Source organism: Oppia nitens, unplaced genomic scaffold, assembly GCF_028296485.1.
Source record: "Oppia nitens isolate AA-2021 unplaced genomic scaffold, nextdenovo-longstitch-racon4-pilon3 scaffold2_pilon_pilon_pilon, whole genome shotgun sequence".
Lineage (NCBI taxonomy): Eukaryota > Metazoa > Arthropoda > Arachnida > Sarcoptiformes > Oppiidae > Oppia > Oppia nitens.
Window position 1 is genome coordinate 8,813,038 of NW_026533210.1, and position 23,892 is coordinate 8,836,929.

Sequence of the window (23,892 nt, forward strand, 5' to 3'; positions counted from 1 at the left end):
TACACGTGACTATAGTGTGTATATTGTTGTTGTGTTTGTGTGTATAAACTGTGGTGACGTCACGTGACTTCAAATATAGTAATATTTTATTGTAAAAGTTAGTAAACAACGAAAAAAGTATATTATTATTATTAATTAACTAATTTATATATCATTATTGATGTATTAAATAATTGTGATGTTTAGTATTAAAACTATACTAACCTACCAGTGCTAATGTCTAGGGCCATATCACGCTGAAAGCACCGGTTCTCGTTCGATCACCGAAGTTAAGCAGCGTCGAGCCCGGTTAGTACTTGGGAGGGAGACCACCTGGGAATACCGGGTGTCCTAGACACTTTTTTGTGAGTGCTGCTAATTTTTAGATTTTAAACAATTATTTTAAATATCAACTATTTTTGTACTAATTTTTGATTGTTTTTTTTACATAATATATATATATGATATCATATATAATAAATTTTTAGTTCACTAAACAGTGTAGTTGCAAATCTACTGTAATAATTGTAAAAATATTAATATGTATACCATATATTGTATACAATTTATAAAGTGTTTGATAAAATTATTTTTTCAAAAAAATAAATAATTGATTTGCAAAATGTGCATACATAAAAAAATTGTTTAAAAACTAAAAATTAGCAGCACTCACAAAAAAGTGTCTAGGACACCCGGTATTCCCAGGTGGTCTCCCTCCCAAGTACTAACCGGGCTCGACGCTGCTTAACTTCGGTGATCGAACGAGAACCGGTGCTTTCAGCGTGATATGGCCCTAGACATTAGCACTGGTAGGTTAGTATAGTTTTAATACTAAACATCACAATTATTTGCACTTTAAATATTACAATTAATTTTATTCAATTAAAATATATTTATATAATTGCATTTATATTAAAATAATTAAATAAATTATTTAATAATTTATACAAAATCAATATTTGTACACAATATTAGTGATAATAAATAAATAGCTTTTTATTTTTATTTTGTAATTTTATTAAAAAAAAACTATATAGACTTAATATAATAATAAAAAACATCATAACTTATTGATAGATAGCATCTATAAATTTGTTGAGAAAAATATACTATAATTTAAATATAATATAATTAATTTAATAAAAATATTTTTGGACACAAATATAATTGCTTATAGACTATGATATCTTGAATTCACTTCTTTCTTGAGCACTACATATAAGACAAACAAATTCCTGTAAAAAATCAACAAAAAAAATCGTATTTAAATTAATAATTGATTTTTCTATATTCATATAATCATAACATTTATTCAATCAAAAATTTAATGACAATTATATTATATCCGAAACAAACACTTACGCCGGTTGTGGTCAACAAACAAGTTTCGTGAAAAACATGGCGACAGTTGAACACAATTATATCACTTGCGTAGCGGATCTCTGTATGCATTACAAGAAAAATATTAGATAATTATTGTATACATAATAATAATCAGTCTATACCTCTGGCAAACACTTTTCGCTGACATCCGTGACAAATATAGTCTTCATCGACAAGAAGACCTCTTTTGTGAACTCGATTGAGTTTCTGAAGCAACGAATAACAATCGGAAACTAAGACACGTCGACAGCCATCTTCCAGTTCAGTCTGTAGATTATAGTCCTGAAGTATTCTGACCAATGCTTGCATCAGTCCATCAATTTTGAGACCCTCTGGTATCCGGTGTATCAGTGCAATGGGATCAGCCATATGTGTGCCAATATTTTGAAGTAAAACCCGTATAAACCTCGGCTTATTCATTGAGTAGCGGATCAAATCTTCCCAAAGTTCTGAATCTGAGTGCTCTTTGCAGAACTCGATGGCGTAATTAATATCATTGAGTTTATCGGTAATCAATTGAAGTGCTTCTTTAGTATTACCCATTCGTCCTAAAAGAAACACAACTTCATTGAATAAATTCTTTTTGCGACAAACTTCTAAAGCAGTTTCCAATTCATAGTAATTAGAACTCCTGAGGAATGCCATCAGCTTATCGGGCGAGTATTGGGCATAGAGTTGGACAAGTAATCCGTGATGCGCTGAACAGACTTCTGAGTCTTTATGTGCGACCAATTGGTCCAAATAGACAAACAATAGTTGAGGTTTTGGACGGAGTTGTTTGACCACTAATTCGGCGGGAATTATCTCTTGATTTTCAATTAATAGTTTTGCCGTCTCTTCTGAATTCAATTGGAAAAATACTTCCATCTGTTCCTGAAGTTTGGCGTATAAACCATATTTCCGAATCAAATCAAACACTTGTACTTTATTTCCGATATCTTTATAAATAGTCAACGCTTTGTCGTGTTTGCCGTCGTGTGAATACAATTCGGCCAACGCTTCCAATAGATTTCGATTTTTTGGATCAATTGTCAACACACCCAGTGTTGCCTTAACTATAGTCGAAATACTATAGATATTGGGATTCCATTGGCGTATTGTCTGCAAAAATCCTTTGCTATCCAATTCCAAGAACTCTTTCAGTACAATCTCATAGATGGCCGGATCGAGTATGAGTTCGGGTCCGCGAGGAAGATATGGAGCCATTACTCTCAGCTGACCAATACGTTTGAAACGCATCACTTGATTTTCCCACGCAGTCTTATCGGTTCCACATATTTGACAACAAAGTTTAGCCGCCTTTTCATATTGACTGTGATTGGTTGGTGACTCATCTAACAGTGACTTTAGATAAACACTTCCGACACTTAGAACTGTATGTTTTCTGATGTTTTTATTGTTGTTGTTGTTTTCAACCACTTTCAGAGCTTCTTCGTACTGTTGATGTTCCAGAAGCCATGTAATGTGATCATCTTCTTCGCGCGGTTTGGCAATAATCAAATCTTTCGGACATAGAATCAAATACAATCCTTCCTCAGGCAAACAGTCCACGTGATAGTCACTACTGCGACAATTGTTGAAAGACTTTGGCGATAATATATCACTTGAAATTTCTTCGTAACCATCGGTTCCAATCGGTTCGATAACTTCTACTCTACAGTTAAACGTATTGTCCAATTGATTGGCCTCTTTGTTAACACAGAGTACTACAAGTTTCGATTCTATCGGTGCTATACCGCAGACACCGAAACCGACATTTAACGACGCGGCTGTTAGAGGGACAGACAAATGGTTGAATAATTTTTTTTATTTACCAATAATTTAACAGATATTAAGATAACAAAAACAAGCAAAAAATATTCACTTAATTGGACGTAACGACGGGGCAGTTCGTTGTTTGGTTTTTGTTTAATACAGCAGATCTTTATAGTGTCGGCCCAACCAATCAGCAATGTTTTGTCGTCTTTCCAGCAAAAGTGACATTTGAAGAGTTCAGGTCTAAATCTGGTACACAAATAAAATAATTGTCAAAAAAAAGTTATTGTTTAAGACATTTTCATTCATTGTATGAAAAACCTTTGCAAATCGTTGTCTTTATCTCTTTCAATATAAGTGATAACAGCTTTGTCTTCAATATCGTAGATTTTGACGCACAAATCACTGGCCCAAGCAATGAATTGTGTCCGCCATCGGATGTTCCGGATCTGGCCTTTCGATTGTTGGAGAATTATCGGCCGATATCGAGACAAAAATGTCTTTTCGTATAAAACAATCTAAAAAGAAAATTAAATAAATTAATGATAATTAGTATACAAAACATACATTTTTTTTTAATTATCAAAAATATATATTTAATTAATCAATCACTTTATCTCCTTCGCCGACAACAAAACGCTGCCGTTTCCTAAAATACGGATCAATGGCTATGGCTCTGATGGGTCGGTCAAATGTATTGTGATAGTTGTTGTCCGATGAATACAATCCTATGATAACAATCTGTCGATAAAAAAAATACCAAATAATTTGAATTTAATCGTCAAATAAAAGACATAAACAAACAAATAAAATAAATTATTAAATACTCTGTCATCGGAACTGGAGGCCAGATATTCGCCTTTTTCATCGATACTGATCTGATTGATGGATGTCTTGTGCTGTCATCAGAAAATCAAAATAATTAACTTAAAATCAATAACAAATTTAACTGATCCATAAAAATTAATGAACAAACCAGACATAATTCGCGATCATTTACACGATTGCCCAATACGTCGATGATATTAATTTTGCCCAAATGTGTGGCCAATGCTATAAACTAAATGATAATTAAGTAAAGATGAGATCAAAAAAAAAAAAAAAATCTGATCACCAATTCATCCGAGATTTCTGTCCGACTGACTGATTGACTAGACTAACCTTCGAGTGTACGGCCAGACAAGTGGCCGACTCTTTCTTCAGTATTGCCGTCACATCGTTGGTAATCCTTTCGTACGTCAGTTTCGGCTCCACTTCCTGTTGTCCAATCGGGAAGAGAGAGAGAGAAAGAGAGAGAGAGAGAGAGAGAGAGAGAGAGAGAGAGAGAGAGAGAGAGAGAGAGAGAGAGAGAGAGAGAGAGGTTAAGAGATAACAAACAAATCAACTTTTTTGATGACAAAACAAACCTCATCGCTATCATCGCTGATTTGATCCGTCTATTAGTTGGACACAAAACAAAACTTGTTAGCAAAAAAAATGGGATCAAATAGGAGTTATTAATGTCTTATTTAAATTAACCTCAAGAGTTGTTGTCGTCGATGATGTTGTTGTTGTTGTCGATGTTTCCAACAGTTGATCCATTAGTATTGATAATCCAAAACTAATAGCTATTTAATTAGTGTTTAGTTTTTTTTTCTGATAATGATATCAAATCATATGATTATGTATTTGTTGTTTAGTTTGTTTTGTCAATTGATATAACTTTTTTTGTTTTCAATGTTTATATTATTAAAAAAAAGTAATAATAATAATAATGTTTGCAAACATTGCGTCAAAAATGTTTTTTTTCAATACATTTTCAATACAATGTCTAAATGTATGAAAATAAACGACGTCTTCATTGATATTAAATTATAACAAAAATTTTATTTAACAGACAAACCATACAAACCAAACAAAACAAGTGTTTTGTTGTTGTCTTTAATAATAATAATAATTATCACCAAATAATTTGATCCTAATTTTTAGCGATAATTTTTTTTATTATTTTTTTTGTGGTGCAGTTTTTATTATTAATTACTTTTTTTTCACTGACTTATGTTTGTGTCAATCATATGTGTGATATGTTTTTCATTGATAATAAAATTTAAACATTTTTATTGCTATATACTGTATAGTACTGTATATACTGTATAATGTCTCTAATGTATTGATAGTTTACTGTTAACTGTTAATAACTTTACACACATTAATAAATTAGTGTTCAATGAATAGGTGACTAAACAATGTGTTTAACACAACAATTATTATTAGTTTTATTATTTGTTTTTAAAAATTTATTACATTTATTACAGTAATAATACTGAACTGTAATATAATAATAATATTGTTGTTGTAATTTGACATTTAATAGCAATCATTAACATAAGTTATCTGATAATAAAAACATAGGTATGTATTATACTGTATATACAGTTAAAGTTTAACACTTATAGCCTATAGTTAACTTATGGTTAAAAAAAAAATGAGTTATAAATTATAGTTTTATTTAACTACAGTATAGATCTGTTATTGTTTTTTTTAATTATAATATTTTTTTTATGTGTAATAACATATATCCTAAATAAATTAAGTTATTGTTTATTTATTTTAATTAATGATATAATTAAAAGCTTATAAAAATATTTGGGGAAAATGAAATATAAATTTTGATTTTTTATTAAATTAAAAGGTTTTATCATAAATTATAAGTTATACTACAGTATAATATATAGTATATATTATATACAGTATTAATATATGATTAAACAAAATAATAAAATTTTGTTTAAGTAATTAAAATAAAAAAATATCCCAATACCTAAACGATTTTAACATTTTATAAAAATATACAAAATTTGTTACTTTGCAAACATGCATATAAAATAAAAATTAAGATTAAAAAAAACAATAACTTGTTTATATATTAACATAATAACAATAAATTAACATAAAAAATACCTGCATAAATAGATTTTAATTTAAAAAAGATAGTTAAATAAATATTTTCATAGTTTTTAAAATTTTTTATTAATTTAATTTAAATTAAATAGTTATATATATAATGTTGCTAATTGATTTTACATGTTATAAAATTAATAAGATTCATAGTATCTTTAATTTTAATTAAAAATATTTATTTATTTTTATTTTATCTATATTTAAACTTAGTATATGTATGTATTTATTATTTTAGAAAAACAGAGATTTTAATTAAATGTTATAAATTGTATACTGCAAACATTATAACATAATTTCAAATAATATATTTTAAAAATAAATGTATTTAACAAACAGACAAAAAAAACAAAATAGTTAAAGTGAATTTTAATTATATTTATACAGTATTTTATTATTTATATTTTATATAGTCTATCTACTATTATATTATGTTTAAGCTCATTAAAAATTTTGTTTTTTATTTGTTGTGCTTTTTATTAATATTTTTTTAATTAATTTTCAACTAAAGTATAGTAATTTAATGGCATATGCTTTTAATAAATATTATTTATATTATACAGTATTATGATATGTTTTCCTATGAATTTGATTTAATAAATAACTTTAAAATTCTATGGAAACGATATTACAAAACAATAGGATTATATTTACTTAGAAAACAATAGCATAATCCGATTCTACTGTATATAAAAATATAAAACTAGTGTATATTTAAAAATATTCTATACTTATTATATATAGTTTTATTAAATGTTGTACAAATATGTTAAGTAAATCATAGTTTTGTTAAATTATATACCGTATATATATATATAAATTTTATAATGAAAATTACTATTAAATGTAAATTAGATATATAGCTTCTAAAAGTTAATAATTTTATTATACGATTCCTTATAGACTATATATATATTATTTATCTATAAATCTCTGCATAATTTAATTGATAGTTTTATTTATTTATGATATCTAGTTGTTTATTTTTTATTTTTTGTTCAACACAAAAAATAAATTAGCCATTAAAATGTATACATGTTTATAATGAAAAACATGTGTATACAGTACTGTAAATACATTTATGTTGATATGTCGATAATGTCTATGATTTGTTAAAGTACTGTATATAAGATATTTGTCTCAAAAAAATCGGTGTTATAATATAATAATAATTTTGTTTTGGTAATTATTATGATTTTTCTTTAAAATTTAAGGTTTGGTGTTTTAGGTTATAGTCAATAATTATTATATACCGATATTAGGTAAACCCTATAATTAAATATGATATCTTTAAATTGATATTTTTTGATGTAAGATTGAAACATGTATTACATTATAAGTATTATATAAAGATATGTATACACTTTATTCTGTGTATTTAATTTATATATAACTAACTATTAGCTATTTTGTTAACGTATTTTTGTTAAATAAGTTTAACATTATATTAGTATTATTATTATTATTGGAGTTAACATTGAAGTATCGGACGTATTCTTTAGAGAGTTTTAAAGTTAAACAATAATAATATCGATTTTTAACAGAATTTGAATAATCGATTGATTATTAATGTATTGGTTTTTTTCGGAGAGTTTAGGGAATAAAAGGGAAATATTATTGAAGAGAAAGAGAGAGAGAGAGAGAGAGAGATAGTATAATCAATGTCACATCACATAAATCACTATAAATTACATCCCCTTATCTCTTATCAATAATTTATTATATATGTTTTTTTTGTTGAAAAAATAATGCATTTTAAAAATTTTAGAGGATTTATAAATATGTTGTTTTTTCTGGGGAGATAATAACTCAAAATATTTTTTTTTTGTTGATATTAATATAAATATATGTATAATTTTTTATAATATATATTTTAGTAGTACATTCATCAAACAAAAATATGAATTTCAATGCTATGCTATTATTTATTATAATACTAAACAGCAGTTTTGTTTCAAAATAAAATAAAACCAAAGCATATGTTTTTTTGGTCCATTAGATAATTTAAAAAAGAAGTTTATTTAAAATGAGAAAAATATATATACAATAAACAGGATTTTCTTATACTAATAACAAAAAAAAAATTTAAAATAAAAATAAACAAAAATTTTATATATATTTCACGAGAGAAACCATAAGTGAAAATCACATCAAAATTTTTCTGCGACGACAATAAAGATGGGAAATATATTGTCTCTCAAAATATGACTTTCCATGAAAACCCATTGTGTGTGTGGTATACCATATATTTATTGTATACCTATATATATATATTATGGTGTGTTTGACCACCAAAAACCTGTGTCTAAAATGTATAACACATTTATTACAATACTTTTAAGTTATGTATTGAAAGCAAGTAATAATTTATGACTCTCTCTCTCTCTCTCTCTCTCTCTCTCTCTCTCTCTCTTTACTTCTCTCTATAGGCGAGGAAAAGCTCAAAAATTTTTCGCCAAAAGTCTTTTAAAAGCTAGTGTTATATTCAAAAATTTTTGAAAACATTATATATATTATGAATTTTTGAACAGAAAAATATGACAGTCCGGGGCTTAGCCTATAAGTCATGAATTATATATATATACATAAATATATGAGCCTTTTCTCTCTCTCTCTCTCTCTCTCTCTCTCCCTGTCTCTCTCTCTACCAAAGTTTTAGAGTCCAAACACACCGCACCTATACTACAACTAATACTAACAGTTGCCTATCAGTTGCTATCATTAATATATTTTTACTGTCATTTTCAAAAACACAAGCTTACCATCATTTTTAGAAAAACATAGGAACGACTACTCATTATTAATGCCCGGAGCTGTATGTCGGGCTATATATTTATGTAAAATAAGTTTTTTGATGGGTCTCTAAACGAAACATATATTTAATATTAACTAAAAACTCATTGTTTCTCTCTCTCTCTCTTTCCTTTTTTTGTCTCTCTTTCTTTCTATTTAAAAAAAACAATTTCATTTGTATTGTAAAATAATGATATCTAATAGCTATTACCTATACTATGAATTTAAGCCAAACAACACAACAAAAAAATCTAAACTTTTATTTTCTGATTAAATCCTCTTTTTTATATTTCCAGTGCAAAAAATGCTGCGCTTTTCTAATCGCCTTATAGTATAATATATGGAAAAATAATGTAAACTTATTTTTAACACTTTTTTTCGGTGCACTGCTTGAATCAAAAAAAAAAAATTAAACTCAACAAAAAAAACTATTTATTTCCTGAATAAGCATATATTATACCGTATATATATAGATAAAATAGTTTGAATAATTTGTTGAATGTATTTAAATATATGTATAATTTTTCTTCAATCTCAAGTGGTGATGCGTTTTTGAAGGGTAGGGTAGGATATAATACGGTATACTTTATAAGTTAAAAACCTAAACTAGTAGTAAATGGAGAAAACAATATAATTTAGAGGGAAATAATAGTAGTGAATAAATATGTGATTTAAAAATAAGAGGAATTACATTAAGAGAGAGAGAGAGAGAGAGAGAGAGAGAGAGATTGTAGTGATTGAATGGTATGTAAAATGTGTATACATTTTGAATTGAATGGGAAATCAAAAAATAATGATTTTTCGAAAGAGAGAAACGAATATTATAATGATTGCTTGGATTTCTTTTTGGTGATGAAAATGCATCGAAATTTACATATATTTTTCGGGCACTAATAGCCAGTGATTTTTATGTTTAAAAAGAGGAAAGGAAAGCCATCGGAAAATGGGAGGTGTGGTTGCATATAATGCCTCTCTCTCTCTCTCTCTCTCACACACACAGACAACATCTCTCTCTATCTCCCAGTACTGTAGTCTCCTATTCCCTGACTATATTCCCTCCCTTTTCCACTCTAAATGTATGCCTCGTTCACTCTCTTTATAGCCCATTCCCTCCTCTGACACAAGACTTAATTGCATTGATCACTGAGTCCTGAAGCCCTGTGCAGCTCTCTCTCTGTCTCCTCTCACTCATTCAGTTATACCACAGTATCTAAACATAGAAAGAGAGTAATCAATATATATATATATGAATGTGTGTTCAGTGAAACTCTCTGTTCAAACATAATTTTAAGTCCAAAAAACTAAAATTCTTTACCCAAACAATGATGTATTTAATAATGAATTAAATGCCAAACATATTGAGATTATTTGCTGAATAAATATCAACTCAAATATATATATATATATATATGTTATATATCTATCTATATATATATATTTATATCTCTTAAGTGACACAAAGACACACAAACTGAGGACATGAGTGGTTCAACGATACAAAACAAATACCTCATCTCCACCACCATCTCCTCCTACTCATCCTTCACTCATAAAGATATGACAATTAAATGAAACGAATTCAACAACTGTGTGATCATCAATGCATTTTCCGCAGACTACATACTCGGCGGTTAACACGCAAACGGCGGCCACTAGTGGCCAGTTGGCAGCGTCGTCGGTTGCTGCCACACAAATCATTGGTATACCTCAGCAACAACAACAGCAACAGACACAGCAAGTGGTGACAAGCGGTGGAATTCAATATATTGTTAGTTCCACACCAAATACCGGTGCCCAACAACAACAACAACAAATAATGGGAACAACCACTTTAAATCCACAAGTCCTCCAACAATTGCAACAACAGTTGACAGCCCAATCGGCAGCCGGCACTCAATATGTTATAGCAGCTCCAGGAGGAGGAGGAGGAGCGACAACAACTACCGGTGCGTCGATAGCTGGCCTGACACAGGGTTACGCCGTACAGACTATTAACGGTCAACAGGTTCTCATTCCAGTGAACCAACAAATTGCTGCCAACAACAGTATGACTGTTCCCGCCGTTTCTGCCGCCGCACCGGCAGCTAACCAAATGGTGCAAATGGTATTATCCAACGGCCAGGTTATTACAACCACTTTAGCCAATTTACAGGCCATGGGATTGGCAGCTCAAACGCCGTCTACTACTACTCAACCACAACAACAACAATACTCGGCTCAATATCAACAAAATGGCAATCTTATAGTTACGGGTACTCCTCAATCATCAGCATCAGCAGCCTTACCAATGCAAACACAATTAGTGGCCAACTCTGCCGGACAAGTGTTCGCAATCACACCTCAGATCTCAAATCAAGCCTATCATCAGCCATCAGTTATCGCACAAAACCCATCAAACACTACCACTACACAGATCATACAAATCGGTGGCCAACCATATCTTCAACAGATTATATCATCACAACAGCCACAACTAGTGACAAATGCTTCGCTACTTCAACAGCAACAACAACAACAACAACTAGAAGAAAGCAAACTATTGATTCAACAGCAGATCATTCAACAACAACAGGCAGAACAACAACAACTGCTATTACAGCAACAGAAACAACAATTAATTGTTGAAAAACAACAGAACCAAAAGCTAATTGAATCGTCGACACAATCGCGGACACTGTCGTCGCCTAATGTGTCGACACTTGTATCGTCGACCACATCTAAGCCACAGTTATCGTCGTCGACGTCGTCGCTGATGAGTCAGGAGAACACTAGTCAGTCATTTGATACCAGTTCTGAAATTAAAGACATCGACGACGACAACAACAATGAGAGACTTTGTTCAGTAGAAAGTCAGACATCGTCGCCGTCTTCGTCGACCAATCATACGATGGAAGCCGAGTCGACAACTCATTGTAATCTTCCAAATAAAGGTATTATTAATTCAATTAATTATAAATGGATTAACTAATAAAAAATTGTTTGTTTTTTGTCAAAATTTACAGATACTATAAGCAATACCGACGCTAATATTGTCGACGGAATTAATTTAGAAGAGATCAAAGAGTTTGCCAAAGCTTTCAAATTAAGACGTCTGTCATTAGGTCTGACACAAACACAAGTGGGACAGTCGTTAAGTGCCACTGAGGGTCCATCATATAGTCAAAGTGCCATTTGCAGGTATGGTTAACCATTTAACTAAATAATAACTAACTGTAATGTTCACTAAAATGTTTATTATTATTTTTATTAAAAAAAAATATTTAAAATACAGATTTGAGAAATTAGATATCACACCGAAAAGCGCACAAAAAATTAAACCGGTTTTAGAAAATTGGATGCAAGAGGCAGAGGAAAGGTATAAAAATGGTAACCAAACTCTTACGGAATTTATGGGAAACGATTCAAACAAGAAACGAAAGCGTCGGACATCTTTTACACCGAATGCTCTCGAAATGTTGAACATATTTTTCGAAAAGAATACCCATCCGACCGGTTCCGAAATGACCGAACTGTCCGAACAATTGAATTACGATCGGGAAGTCGTCAGAGTTTGGTTCTGCAATAAGCGTCAGGCGTTGAGAAATACCAGTAAAAAATATGACAACAATTATCATCATATCATATGATTAATAAAACAACAAAATTATGGATAATTTTTGTTGTTTCCCTCAATTAAAACAAAACAAAAAATCGGTATTCAATACCAAAAAAAACCACTCAACAAATATATACAACAATCCATTTGAAAAACAAAATAATAATAACAATTAATAACAATTAACAACAATTAACAACAACAAAAAAGACTCAATAATTAAATGAACAAAAAAATCAATTACCGGTAAATGGATTTTTGTTTTATTTAAATTTTCTGGTGATTTTAAATATAAAATAATCTTAATTATAAAATCTCTATTGATTTTATATATTAAGTAATTTAAAAAAGGTATTATTTTTTTGTGAATAATATAATAATGAAAATACTTTTATATATATGTATACTAATTATATATTTCGTATAATACGAAACAAACTCACAATTAGATGATCTCTTTTTTTGTTCAATTGTATACTTTTTATATATATATATAATATAACGAATTGTATGTATAATAATAATAATGATAATTATCTCATTTATTTTTTGATATAAAATATTTTTTTTAGTTGTAATTATATATATTTTTTAATTCTTAAAGAAAAAACAAATGAATTGATTAAATAAATAAATATTGAATTGAAATTAATCCTAATTTTTCTCATATATATATTATGTTTGAAATTACCGGTATTTTTTGATGAAGACATTTTTTTAGTAATAGTTGATTTTTTAAAATTTAGATGAGATGGCACATTTTATATATAATTTATCGATAATATAGTTATGGTTTAAAAAAATTGATTTTGTGATAAAATTGTTGTCCATGTAATTGTGTGATAACTAATTATTTAGTGATATTAATAATATTATTTTTAAAACTAGTAGTCAATAGTATAATACTTAATCTAGTGTACAGTATATTATTACCCAGGTGTTATTAATTTTATAAAGGTAAGTCATGCAACAAAATTACTATAACAAAAATAATTATAAAAATATTTATTTTAATCAGTTAATAAAAAATAATAATAATAATAATAACAAAAAATAACAAAACAAATAACATTTAAAAAAATGAAATTTTAAAAAACAACTAAATTTAATTATAAAAAAATATATTTGAAAATTGCTAATAATACTAGAAATTTGTAAAAAAAAACTAATAATAAAATTATTAATAATCTATTACTTTATGACACCAATAGATGGAAATTTATTTATTTTTTTGAGTTTTTTTGAAAAATTGCTGTTAATTTCACTATCATTTTAATCAATCAATTATTTAAACCAATTTAATCGCTTTTATATATTTGTCAATCAACCAAATAATGTTTTATTTTAGGTTTTATGTTTTTTGTGTATTAAAAAGTAAACTTTGTTTTTTGGCATTACTTTTAATCCAAATTATCGAAGCTTTCAATAGAAAAATAGTTAAAACAAATTAGTTATCCGTATTTAAAAAAATAAAATAAATAATCTTTAATAATATTAATAATATATTATGTATTTTGTCTAATAATATAGTTGTTGGCAAAAAATGATATTTTTTTTAAATAATAACTTTTACTAATAATATCCAAATGTGTGTGTAATTAAGATGATATTAATTAATAATTATTTTTTTAAAATATATGATTGACTAATAAATTTTTAAATAAGTTAGTTATATGATAGACCCGTAAAAAATATTAAATATATAATTAGTAATAGTAAGTTACTACAGCTAAATAATAGTGTAGTAAATTAAATAATTAAATAAAAAAGCATATAATATAATAATTAAAACGTTAAAACAATTTAATGGCACACAAACAACAACAACAAATTAATGATATTTTTCACAATTAAGTTTTTTTGTTTTCAAAGTAAGATTAAATTTAATCCATATTATAATTACAACTATATTAAGTACGACATACTCTAATATATAACTACTGTATATGTTTTTTATATAATTTTAAATGGATTACAACATTAATATAGCTTAAGATTAATTAATATTTAATTTGACTTATATATAGATAGATAGACATAGAGATAGATTCATACAACTATCTTAATTAATACATATTTAATTAATTATATTTGTATTTATTTTAATAATAATTACCTAATATTTTTCTAATGGATTAATGAGAGAATATTTTTTTAAATATTAATTATTAATAATAAAAATTAATAAATAATATAAATATATCAGGTCCACATTATAATTAGTATTTAATAAATATATCAATTATTTTTTACTTTTCAAATATAATAATTAGTTTATCATTTTCTGAGCACTTAATTAATAAAATAAGACCTCAAACTCACAACCATTTATTGCTATGAATTAATAATATATATATATTTTAAAAATAAATATATTTATTTTTTCTGTAGATTTTTATTGTTATATTATATATATATATTTGTTTTTGTTTCATAAATAAAATAATTAACAAAAAAAATTATCCGAAGTTTTATAATTGAGAAAAAAATGTAAAAATAGATCTATAAAAATGATTGATTCAAATTGATAACTGAGAGAAAAAAATAATGATTTAAATTAAATTTTTTTAAAATAACATAACTATCGACTGGAATACACATCATATGACAACAACAACAAAAATCTAGATTTCAATTATATTATTATTATTATTATAATTATTAAACGATATATTTTTTGTAGTATAAGAATTATTAATTGACTCTCAATTTTCATCAAATTGTGACAACAATTTGTTAATATACGTTGAGATTTATATATATATATAAATAAATAATAAAAATTATTATTTTAATTATAATTTTAAAAAATTAAATTAAAATCTAAATATATGTTTGTCTTTTTTTTGTTCAACAATTATTTGGAAAAATAAATTATTACTAATTTGTGCTCATTTGAGACTCGGGTAAGACATATGATATGTCGTCCCACGGGTGACGATACAAGCCTTGTTTAAGTCGCTTTTGATCCAAATAGTGGCCTAAAAATTAGAGATATACCGGTAATTATTTTTTATCAATTGATAATAATTGAAATATATTACTAAATAATACTAATAATACAAACCAATAAAACCGATAGTTCGGCCCAAAACAAACAGTCCGTTAAGTACTCCGACATCGATGTACTCCTGGGCCTCTTCGGCGGTAAAGCAGCCGCTATTGCGGAGCAGATCGACAACAGCAACGGCAACAATTCCGTCCACATTGAGAATGAGGTTTGGTTTCTATGAATTTGAATTGAAAAATCATTTGTGAATCATTTTAAAAATAAACACACAATTAGTTGTCAACAAAAAAAATAATTTTACAGTAATTATATTAAAAACATGAGTTGTTATTATGCGCTTACCTTAGATGTGGTTATTTTTTCGACAGCCAAAGCATAGTCTAATACCGGTGTCGAAGGGAATGATTGTTTAACATAATCTTTCATCAGTTTGACTCTCATATCGGGATTGTTAATCGATTTGACCCGATGTCCGATTCCCATAATCAGTTGGCCCTCTTTGCGGGTCTGGTTGACAAACTCGTGCGGAATCATTCCCGAATCGTAGGCCTGACTGAACTGTCGGGCAGCGCCGTCAAGTGCACCGCCAAAACGATCGCCAATTGTCAACAGTCCGGACACTAGTGAGGATACCAAGTCTTTGCCAGCGCGGGCGCAGACAATAGTGTTGTGTGCGCCCGATACAGCTGGTCCGTGATCGGCGGTAACCATTAAGACCATTTCGAAGAATTTCGATGCATAAGTTGGAAGTCTACGCTGAAACCACAGTAGAGATAGAGTTCCGCCGATACCCAGTTCCTCTTTGATGACAGTCGTAATCGGAATGCCTGCATAGGACAGCTCGTGGCCTCTTTCGTCGCAAATGGATGTCATAAACGATGCCGGCTTACGAATGAGTCCCAGTTCGCGGGCCCATTGATAATCCATAGGAACAGTTGGCGGCGGAACTTCCGCTTGAGGTATAATAATCTTTTTGTCCACCAGTTCTTGATAGACGAGTCGAATCGTATTTCCCAAGTCGTCAAAAGTCGACGGGACGTGAGCGCCGGCATCTCTGAGCGCCTGGTTTTTAGTCAACGCAGTTTCGCGATCGCTATTGGCGCATGCACCGGCATGGCCAAACTGGACTTCCGAGGTGAACATACCGGCACAGGTACCAATACACCAGGCGACCAACGGTTTGGTTATGCGTTTATCGCGAATGGCTGTACAAACTTCGTACTCTTCGATACCGCCGACTTCACCCAACAGAACCAACATTTTGATGTTGGGATCTCTTTCGTAGCGCAACAAATGATCCAGAAATGTTGTTCCCGGATATCGATCGCCGCCAATGGCTACACCTTCGTAGACACCATTGGTTGCTCGCGAGACAATATTGTTAAGTTCGTTGGACATTCCGCCCGATCTCGAAACATAGGCAACACTTCCGGGTCTGTAGAGCATCGATGACAGTATGTTGTCCATCATTCCGCCAGTGTTGCCAATCTTGAAACATCCGGGTTTGATGCCGCCAACAGTGGCCGGTCCGATAACTGTAACGCCCTTAAGAGCTGCCTCTTTGTTCATCTTTCGGGTCATATTTTCGGGAATGCCTTCGGCAATGATGGCAATGGTTCTGATCTGCGGATACTGTAATGTTTCGAGAGTGGCGTCGTATGCCGATCGAAGCGATGCAAAATTAATTAACGAATCGGCGTCCGGATGTTTTTTCATAGCGTCGGCCATATTCTTGTAGACTGGAATCAGTATCTCTTTGTGACCCCAATAAAACTTTTGCTTGTGATCGCCGGTAAACGGATAGACAAGAGCGGCTACAGACCACTCTTTGCGCGAACAGACAAAATCAAAGTCTAACATAGACTGGACAGCGCGGGTCTGCATTCCCCAGACAATCGATTTGGTATTCGAAGTGAACAATGGTTTAGTGGCATCGCCGGTGGCGCTAATATCGGTGAGTAGTGCACCCGATTGCGGGCCATTCAACGAGTTGCCGGCTGGAGAACCGCTTGCGTCACCATTTACACCATTATCACCATTCATATTGCCGGGCAGTAAAAAGTTGGCTGTCGTCACCTTGGATTCGGGCAGTTCGGGAATGTCTTTCTTATGCAAAGCCATCGCCACAATGGCAGTCATATGGGTTTCGGGTCCAAAAACGTGAACGGGAACGCCTAGAGTATTGCCCGTCTCTCTCATTACACGCAGGCCTTCCTGATAGTTAGGACCGGCCCGTCGGACAAATATCTCAACCTTATGTTCGATGAGTTTGTTTTGAAATTCGCGTAACGCTTTGACAATACCCTTGAAAGTGGCCGCAACGTTAGTAAAGTTGGCGATACCGCCGCCAATTAGCAACAATTTTCCGTCGGGATGTTTCTCTTTAGTCATTAGTGTCAGTATAGTCTTCGCGTATTCATATGTTTGCTGTTCGCTGGGAGCGCCAGAATATTCGCCATAGTTGGCCAACTCGGAAGCGCCTCCAAGTTCGCAAATGGTGTCTGCATAGATAACCGAAGCTCCGCCGCCGGCTACCATTGTCCAAATGCGACCAGTTTTGTTCAAAATTGTCAGCTTCAAACTGGCACCACTTTTGGCGTCCAAATCGGCAATATAGGCTTCTTCGGGTAGAGCGTCCCGGCCAAACGGCGGCGGGTATTCAAATTCACCCCATTTTTGTTTGCAAATAAATTCGGCCGTCGAATCCAGTTTGGCCGCTAAATCCAATACATGAACAGAATTCTTGGTGACCACTATTTGATCGGGAAAAAAACAAAAATAATTTATAATAAAAACCATTAAATTTTTCATTACATGTGTCTAAACGGCTTACCCAACGGATTAATTTCCAAATAAGTAAAATACAGGTCAACATAAACACGGTATAAGTCGAGGACAAACTTTGTCACTAATGGCAACTTATCGCTCGATATATTCGGCAACAGCTGTGTCTGGACTTGGTTTTCGGTTAGCTGACCATCGATGGGAATGTCTAACTTGAGTGCTTTGGAGTCGACATCGCCGATATCGACGCCGCCCTCGTGATGAAACAGTATGGTATCACCCGATCGATGTGAATAAATACATATATATGCTTCTTCGTCTTGTTTGTGTGGCATAAACGGCTCAATTATAAATGACCGCAACTTTCCGGTCGCTTTACCGATCTTTTAATTAAAATCAAATTAAATAGAAAAAAATTAATTTTAGAAAAATTTTTTTTTAGTAATATTTGAATAAAATCTTCAAAAAATTATTTTTTTAAATATCTATATATCAATAGCTATTATCTATCTATAGGCTAATTGTCTGAATAAATATAAAAATTATTTTTATTTTTTTTGGTAATTATCAAACAAAAATTGTTTAACTCTAACCTTTAACTTATCTAATAACTTTTTATTAGTTTTTTATTAGTTATTGAATAATAAAGGAAATGTTAGGCAAAACTAATATACATATATAAATTCCTTAACAAATTTTTCAATTACCGGTACTGTTTAAACAAAATAAATAAAAATTTAAACATATATTATGCATATATATATATATATATATATATATATATATATATATACCGGTAAGTTATATTAATAGATTATTACCGTAATTTTATGCTTAAATAATAATAATAAATAAATTTATAAAATAAACTAATAATTTTCTGTCCTAAATATCAATCAATAAGATATCCTTTTAAACAAAATAAGGCATACATTTCAATGATAGGAATTTCTCATATATTTGTGATATATGTCTCTCTCTCTCTCTCTCTCTCTCTCTCTCTCTCTCTCTCTCTCTCTCTCTAACATAATGACAGTCAGGAATTTAACGTCAAAATTAATATATAATAATAAGGAAAATGTAGTAATTTTTTTCTTATAATAGTTTTCATTATTTAGCAAAAATAAAAAAATATATTTTAATATTAATATTAACCAACAATTTCTTAATATATCATATCATAAATATTTTATAAGATATTTTAATTATTATTATTATCTCATCTCTTACTTGAATATCTTTAGACATTCGCTCGGAAACCCATTTCTTGACGCCATCGATGTCCGCATTCACTAAAATCAGACCCAATTTACCTCTTCGTTTAATCAATTGATCCGGTTTTACAACCAAACGCTATATATAAATATAAATTAAGATATTTAAAAAAACAAATTAATTTATATTATTATTATTATTATCTCAAAAAAAACCAGACCTCATGTTTAAGCCATGGATTCTGAGCGATCAGATCATTGAAATCGGTGTCTTCAGTGACTGAAGCAAAACGTGATGTACTGACAGTTCCTTTCAGATACCGATTCAACAGATCCTTTCCGGTCGCCTCTCGTATAGCTTTAGCTGACATTTCGTTTTTGTTACAACTCTACTAATCACACAATATATATATAGATTATAAATAATTTTTAATATTTAATTTAAATTAAATATAAGTATAATATAGTAATTATAAAAAAAACAGTATATTTTTGGTATAAATTTATTTTATTTCTTTTAAATACAAATTGTATGTTTGATTTTCCTGTAATTAAATTAAAACACACAAAAAACAATGTGTTTTCCCTAACATTTCAAATAATAATAATAATACTAATCATTAGCCAAAACGGGAAAAATTATTTTTAATAAAAACTTTTTTAAGTTTAGTTACAACAACTCCCTTGAAATTTATAAGTATAACTAAATATAAATAATTTTTTTTCGTAAAAACCAATATATTTATATAATTATTATTATAAATATATTTTTAAATATATTATAGAGTTATTAATAATAATTCTAATAATTATTTTTCTAATTGATTAAAATTTACTATTTATATATATATATATATATATATCTTATATTAATATAATTATAGTTTAAATAATTTCAATTAAATAAATTATTTTCTCTCAAAAAAATTGTAATTCAAGATTAAAGTTATCCTAAAATTTTTCAAAAAATAAATGTCAATTAGTTTTATTCACTGTATATACTCTGATAGCATATCGAGGGTTAAAAATATTAAAGGGATAAAAGTCTATAATAATAATACTAATAATTACTATCAATTAAGTTATTATTTAATTATAATTAATATATAGATATATTTCTAATATAATAGTAATTTTTTGGCTATACTAATACTACTAATTATTATATTTAAACATTTATCAATCACAAACACATTTAAATTATTATTATTTTTTAAAACTAATTATATAGTAATTATATATTCATACAACAGTTTATTAGCGCTAAATGTTTTTAACATGTTTTATGTATATAATGTATTTGAAATGTCAATTACTTACACATACAAACACACTGTTATATATTGATTATTAATATTATTATTATTATTGTATTATCCAATTATATAATGTAATGTTATTAATGTATATTTAATTTGCTTGCAAATGTGTTAAACAATTATATATTAATATATATTAAACAAACAAATAATTATTTTATTGTTTCACTTAACACACATATACACAACACAAATATATATATATGTTATTAATATAAATAATTAATTGAATTTGTATTCACCTAAAAAAATAATATAATATAATAAAATTCAAAAAAAAGTAATTCACGTTTTAAAAAAATGGTTGCAATTTTTCAATGGTGTGATCGCCAGATATATATATATATATGATATAAATATGTAGTGTATATCCTAAATGTAAGTATAGTTTTATAATACAATATATACTGTATATTATTATTATTATTAGTCGACTGACTCTCGTATGAGAAGCGTCTCATACGGTGACGTGTGTTATGTAAACTGATCACACATGCGTTGGCACATGTATTACACATACACATACACATACACATACACATACACATACACATACACATACACATACACATACACATACACATACACATACACATACACATACACATACACATACACATACACATACACATACACATACACATACACATACACACTCTACCGCACTCCAGGGCAAACCATTTAATACCTAACCTACCTAAGCTACAGCTATGTTAATAATGCATGTCAAATACATTTTCAGCATTTGCTCAAAATAAATACTGTACTTAAAATTTAACAATAATTTTTTAAAATTTATTGCTGGAAACATGTATACAACTTATTAATTAATAAAATAATTTACAACAACAACAAAAATTAAAAAAAAACAGTTAAATTAATAAATACTACAAAAATTTTACTATATTGAAATATTATTATTATTTTTAAAATAAAGTATATAACACAAAAATTTAATATAGTAATGTTATATATGAATCTAAAATAATAGTTAAATAAATTATAACTTTACTTAATTAATAAATCTATTTTTATATTAATACTGATTATAATTCATAATAAAATTGGTATTAAATTATTTATGAATATTGTCGTTATATAAATGCTATTCTACAGGTATACAAGTTTTTTAAAACTTTTAGCCACATAAACAAGCATATGCTGCTAGTGTATGGTATGTAATAAAGTGGGGGTAATCCAACATATATATTATACCTACGGGTTACCCCCGGGGGGTTATCAGTTATTTGCAGTTACAGTAACTTAGTAATCAATAAAGTCAGTTTATTTATTAATAATATTATATCATATGTGATATAGTATTTCAATGTAAATCTTAAAATTTTTTAGTAGTATTTTAGTATGTAATTTAATTTATCAATTAGTAAAAAAAGTAAAGTTTTAATGCATTTTAATTGCTTTTTAAAATATTGTATATATATATTAATAAATATTTATACTGTATTGTACACGTTTTATTATTTCTAAATTATTATTTCTTTTAATTATCATATATTGCCTAATTTGTAAAATCATTCAAAAAATTTGCTTGTTAATAATAATTATTAATGATTAAATTTATTTTTGTCTAATAATACATAAAACAAAATACATAAAACAAAATACATAAAACAAAATATTTATGAAATGATTAATTTGTTTAATTTTTTTCTATTGAATTTATTACTATAAATCCAATATATAACAAACAAAACAACAAAAATATATTAAAATATATTTAATTAAATTTATGTTAGATTAAATAAATTTTAAAAGGTTTAAATATATTGGATTAAAAATTCTAGTTTTTAAAAATGTTTTTAATTAAATTTGTTTAGTTATTAAATTAAGTTTGTAATTATTTAATTAAAAATTATTAATACTATTAATTCCTAATCTTCATATAAATTTTTTAAATTATTATATAACTAGTCTATAGTAATATATATATATATAATAAATAATTTATCATGGTCTTATCTTATCTCTATGATATATAGTTGTAGTACACTATAAATGGGTACACAATATGTTGTTTAGATTTAAGTTTTAATTATTTTTTGTTGGAAAAATGGCATTTAAATGTTAACAATAATACTGTACAAACATTATTTAATTTTTTTAATGTAATGTAAATACTTGAAAAAAACTTTTCCAATTAATTTTCAATAATAATAATTATTATTATAAGTAATTACTACTGATTCATATTTATTTGTATTAGTAAACACACATTTGAATTTAATATTATGATATTGTTATTTAATATTTTTTACTTGTATATTATATTATAAATATATATTATTTAATTTATTATTTAGTTTATTATTACTGATATTTTTTTTGTTATTTAAAGTTTTTCATTTTTTTTAAAAAACATTATATTTTGCAAACATTTAACCAAAAACGTCACTCCAATTATTACCTGGACTTACGTCACAATTATTACCAGTATTTAAATATAATGAGGAAAATGAAAAAAAACATTTTATTTAACATTAAAAGTATATTTTATTTTAAAAATATAATAAACTATTTCCCACTTTTTTTATATATTTAATTTAAAAAAAAATCTATTTTCAAAGTTTTTATTTCTTTTTAAATCTTTATTTTACAAAACCAAACCATTTATTTTGTTAAAAAATAAAATATTTTATTTTTATTATCATATCCTATGGTTATATGAGGACATTGTTTGCTGTATCTTATATCTCATATCTTATAAATTAAATATATATTTCTTCGAGTTTATCACTGGAATCGCTTTCATAGACAACATCATCATTATTGGTTACACACCACTGATTGTATTTTATATTAAATCAAATTAATCATTTATTTTATTTTTTGTTTAACTACTTTTACTGTATAGTAAATATTGGGTTTTAAACCAATTTGAATTATTTTTTCATTATAAAACCCTTTAAAAAAATATTTTTTTATATATCATATACTGTATATATGTTTTTCAATTTACATACTAAATTTAAATATTTAAATATAATAATAAATTAATAAATAATCGAAATCAATTTATTTGTTAACTTTATTTTTTATCTATATATATATATTTATTTATTTATACAAACAATTATCAAACTAAAAATTTGTTGCAACTAAAAA

The 23,892-nt window shown here is 27.8% G+C and overlaps 3 protein-coding genes and 2 non-coding genes across 6 annotated transcripts; 2 read left to right on the forward strand and 3 right to left on the reverse strand.

Moving 5' to 3' along the window:
• The first annotated feature begins 218 nt into the window (after positions 1-218).
• Positions 219-337, forward strand: LOC128956461 (5S ribosomal RNA). The gene has a single exon (XR_008484524.1). It is a non-coding gene; the product is annotated as a 5S ribosomal RNA (ribosomal RNA).
• A 322-nt stretch (positions 338-659) lies between these two features.
• On the reverse strand, positions 660-778 carry LOC128956447 (5S ribosomal RNA). The gene has a single exon (XR_008484513.1). It is a non-coding gene; the product is annotated as a 5S ribosomal RNA (ribosomal RNA).
• A 371-nt stretch (positions 779-1,149) lies between these two features.
• Positions 1,150-4,816, reverse strand: LOC128956235 (vacuolar protein sorting-associated protein 41 homolog). Its single transcript, XM_054301924.1, has 11 exons — positions 4,636-4,816; positions 4,524-4,553; positions 4,279-4,374; positions 4,094-4,177; positions 3,945-4,016; positions 3,730-3,858; positions 3,439-3,635; positions 3,227-3,366; positions 1,485-3,131; positions 1,342-1,421; positions 1,150-1,214 (listed from the first exon to the last, which is right to left on the reverse strand). Exons 1-11 carry the CDS (start codon positions 4,696-4,698, stop codon positions 1,158-1,160), a joined length of 2,595 nt encoding a protein of 864 aa, XP_054157899.1. The 5' UTR covers positions 4,699-4,816; the 3' UTR covers positions 1,150-1,157.
• Positions 4,817-10,311: 5,495 nt separating this feature from the next.
• On the forward strand, positions 10,312-12,511 carry LOC128955286 (POU domain, class 6, transcription factor 2-like). The gene is made up of 3 exons (XM_054300941.1): positions 10,312-11,777; positions 11,850-12,024; positions 12,119-12,511. The coding sequence occupies exons 1-3, from the start codon at positions 10,448-10,450 to the stop codon at positions 12,471-12,473; spliced, it is 1,860 nt and encodes a 619-aa protein (XP_054156916.1). The 5' UTR covers positions 10,312-10,447; the 3' UTR covers positions 12,474-12,511.
• A 1,214-nt stretch (positions 12,512-13,725) lies between these two features.
• On the reverse strand, positions 13,726-20,797 carry LOC128954868 (ATP-citrate synthase-like). Of its 2 annotated transcripts, none has more exons than XM_054300469.1 (8): positions 20,771-20,797; positions 19,672-19,839; positions 19,467-19,589; positions 18,286-18,619; positions 15,795-18,205; positions 15,510-15,669; positions 15,324-15,423; positions 13,726-13,861 (listed from the first exon to the last, which is right to left on the reverse strand). In XM_054300469.1, the coding sequence occupies exons 2-8, from the start codon at positions 19,819-19,821 to the stop codon at positions 13,843-13,845; spliced, it is 3,297 nt and encodes a 1,098-aa protein (XP_054156444.1). In that variant the 5' UTR covers positions 19,822-19,839; positions 20,771-20,797; the 3' UTR covers positions 13,726-13,842. The 2 variants fall into 2 exon arrangements, with proteins under 2 accessions (XP_054156444.1, XP_054156443.1); XM_054300468.1 differs by having other exon boundaries at positions 19,672-19,842; positions 20,771-20,794.
• Between the last annotated feature and the right edge of the window lie 3,095 nt (positions 20,798-23,892).

Bases quoted from the DNA above. Each gene is read 5' to 3' on its own strand.
- LOC128956235 (XM_054301924.1), bottom strand. From the start codon at position 4,698: ATGGATCAACTGTTGGAAACATCGACAACAACAACAACATCATCGACG. The intron at 4,178-4,278 runs GTTAGTCTAGTC...ATTATCATTTAG, and splicing joins GTCTGGCCGTACACTCGAAG to TTTATAGCATTGGCCACACA. The intron at 3,636-3,729 runs GTGATTGATTAA...TTTTCTTTTTAG, and splicing joins TTGTCGGCGAAGGAGATAAA to ATTGTTTTATACGAAAAGAC.
- LOC128955286 (XM_054300941.1), top strand. From the start codon at position 10,448: ATGCATTTTCCGCAGACTACATACTCGGCGGTTAACACGCAAACGGCG. The intron at 11,778-11,849 runs GTATTATTAATT...CAAAATTTACAG, and splicing joins TTGTAATCTTCCAAATAAAG to ATACTATAAGCAATACCGAC. The intron at 12,025-12,118 runs GTATGGTTAACC...TTTAAAATACAG, and splicing joins AGTCAAAGTGCCATTTGCAG to ATTTGAGAAATTAGATATCA.
- LOC128954868 (XM_054300469.1), bottom strand. From the start codon at position 19,821: ATGTCAGCTAAAGCTATACGAGAGGCGACCGGAAAGGATCTGTTGAAT. The intron at 19,590-19,671 runs GTCTGGTTTTTT...ATTTATATATAG, and splicing joins ATCCATGGCTTAAACATGAG to CGTTTGGTTGTAAAACCGGA. The intron at 15,670-15,794 runs GTAAGCGCATAA...TCAAATTCATAG, and splicing joins AAAAAATAACCACATCTAAG to AAACCAAACCTCATTCTCAA.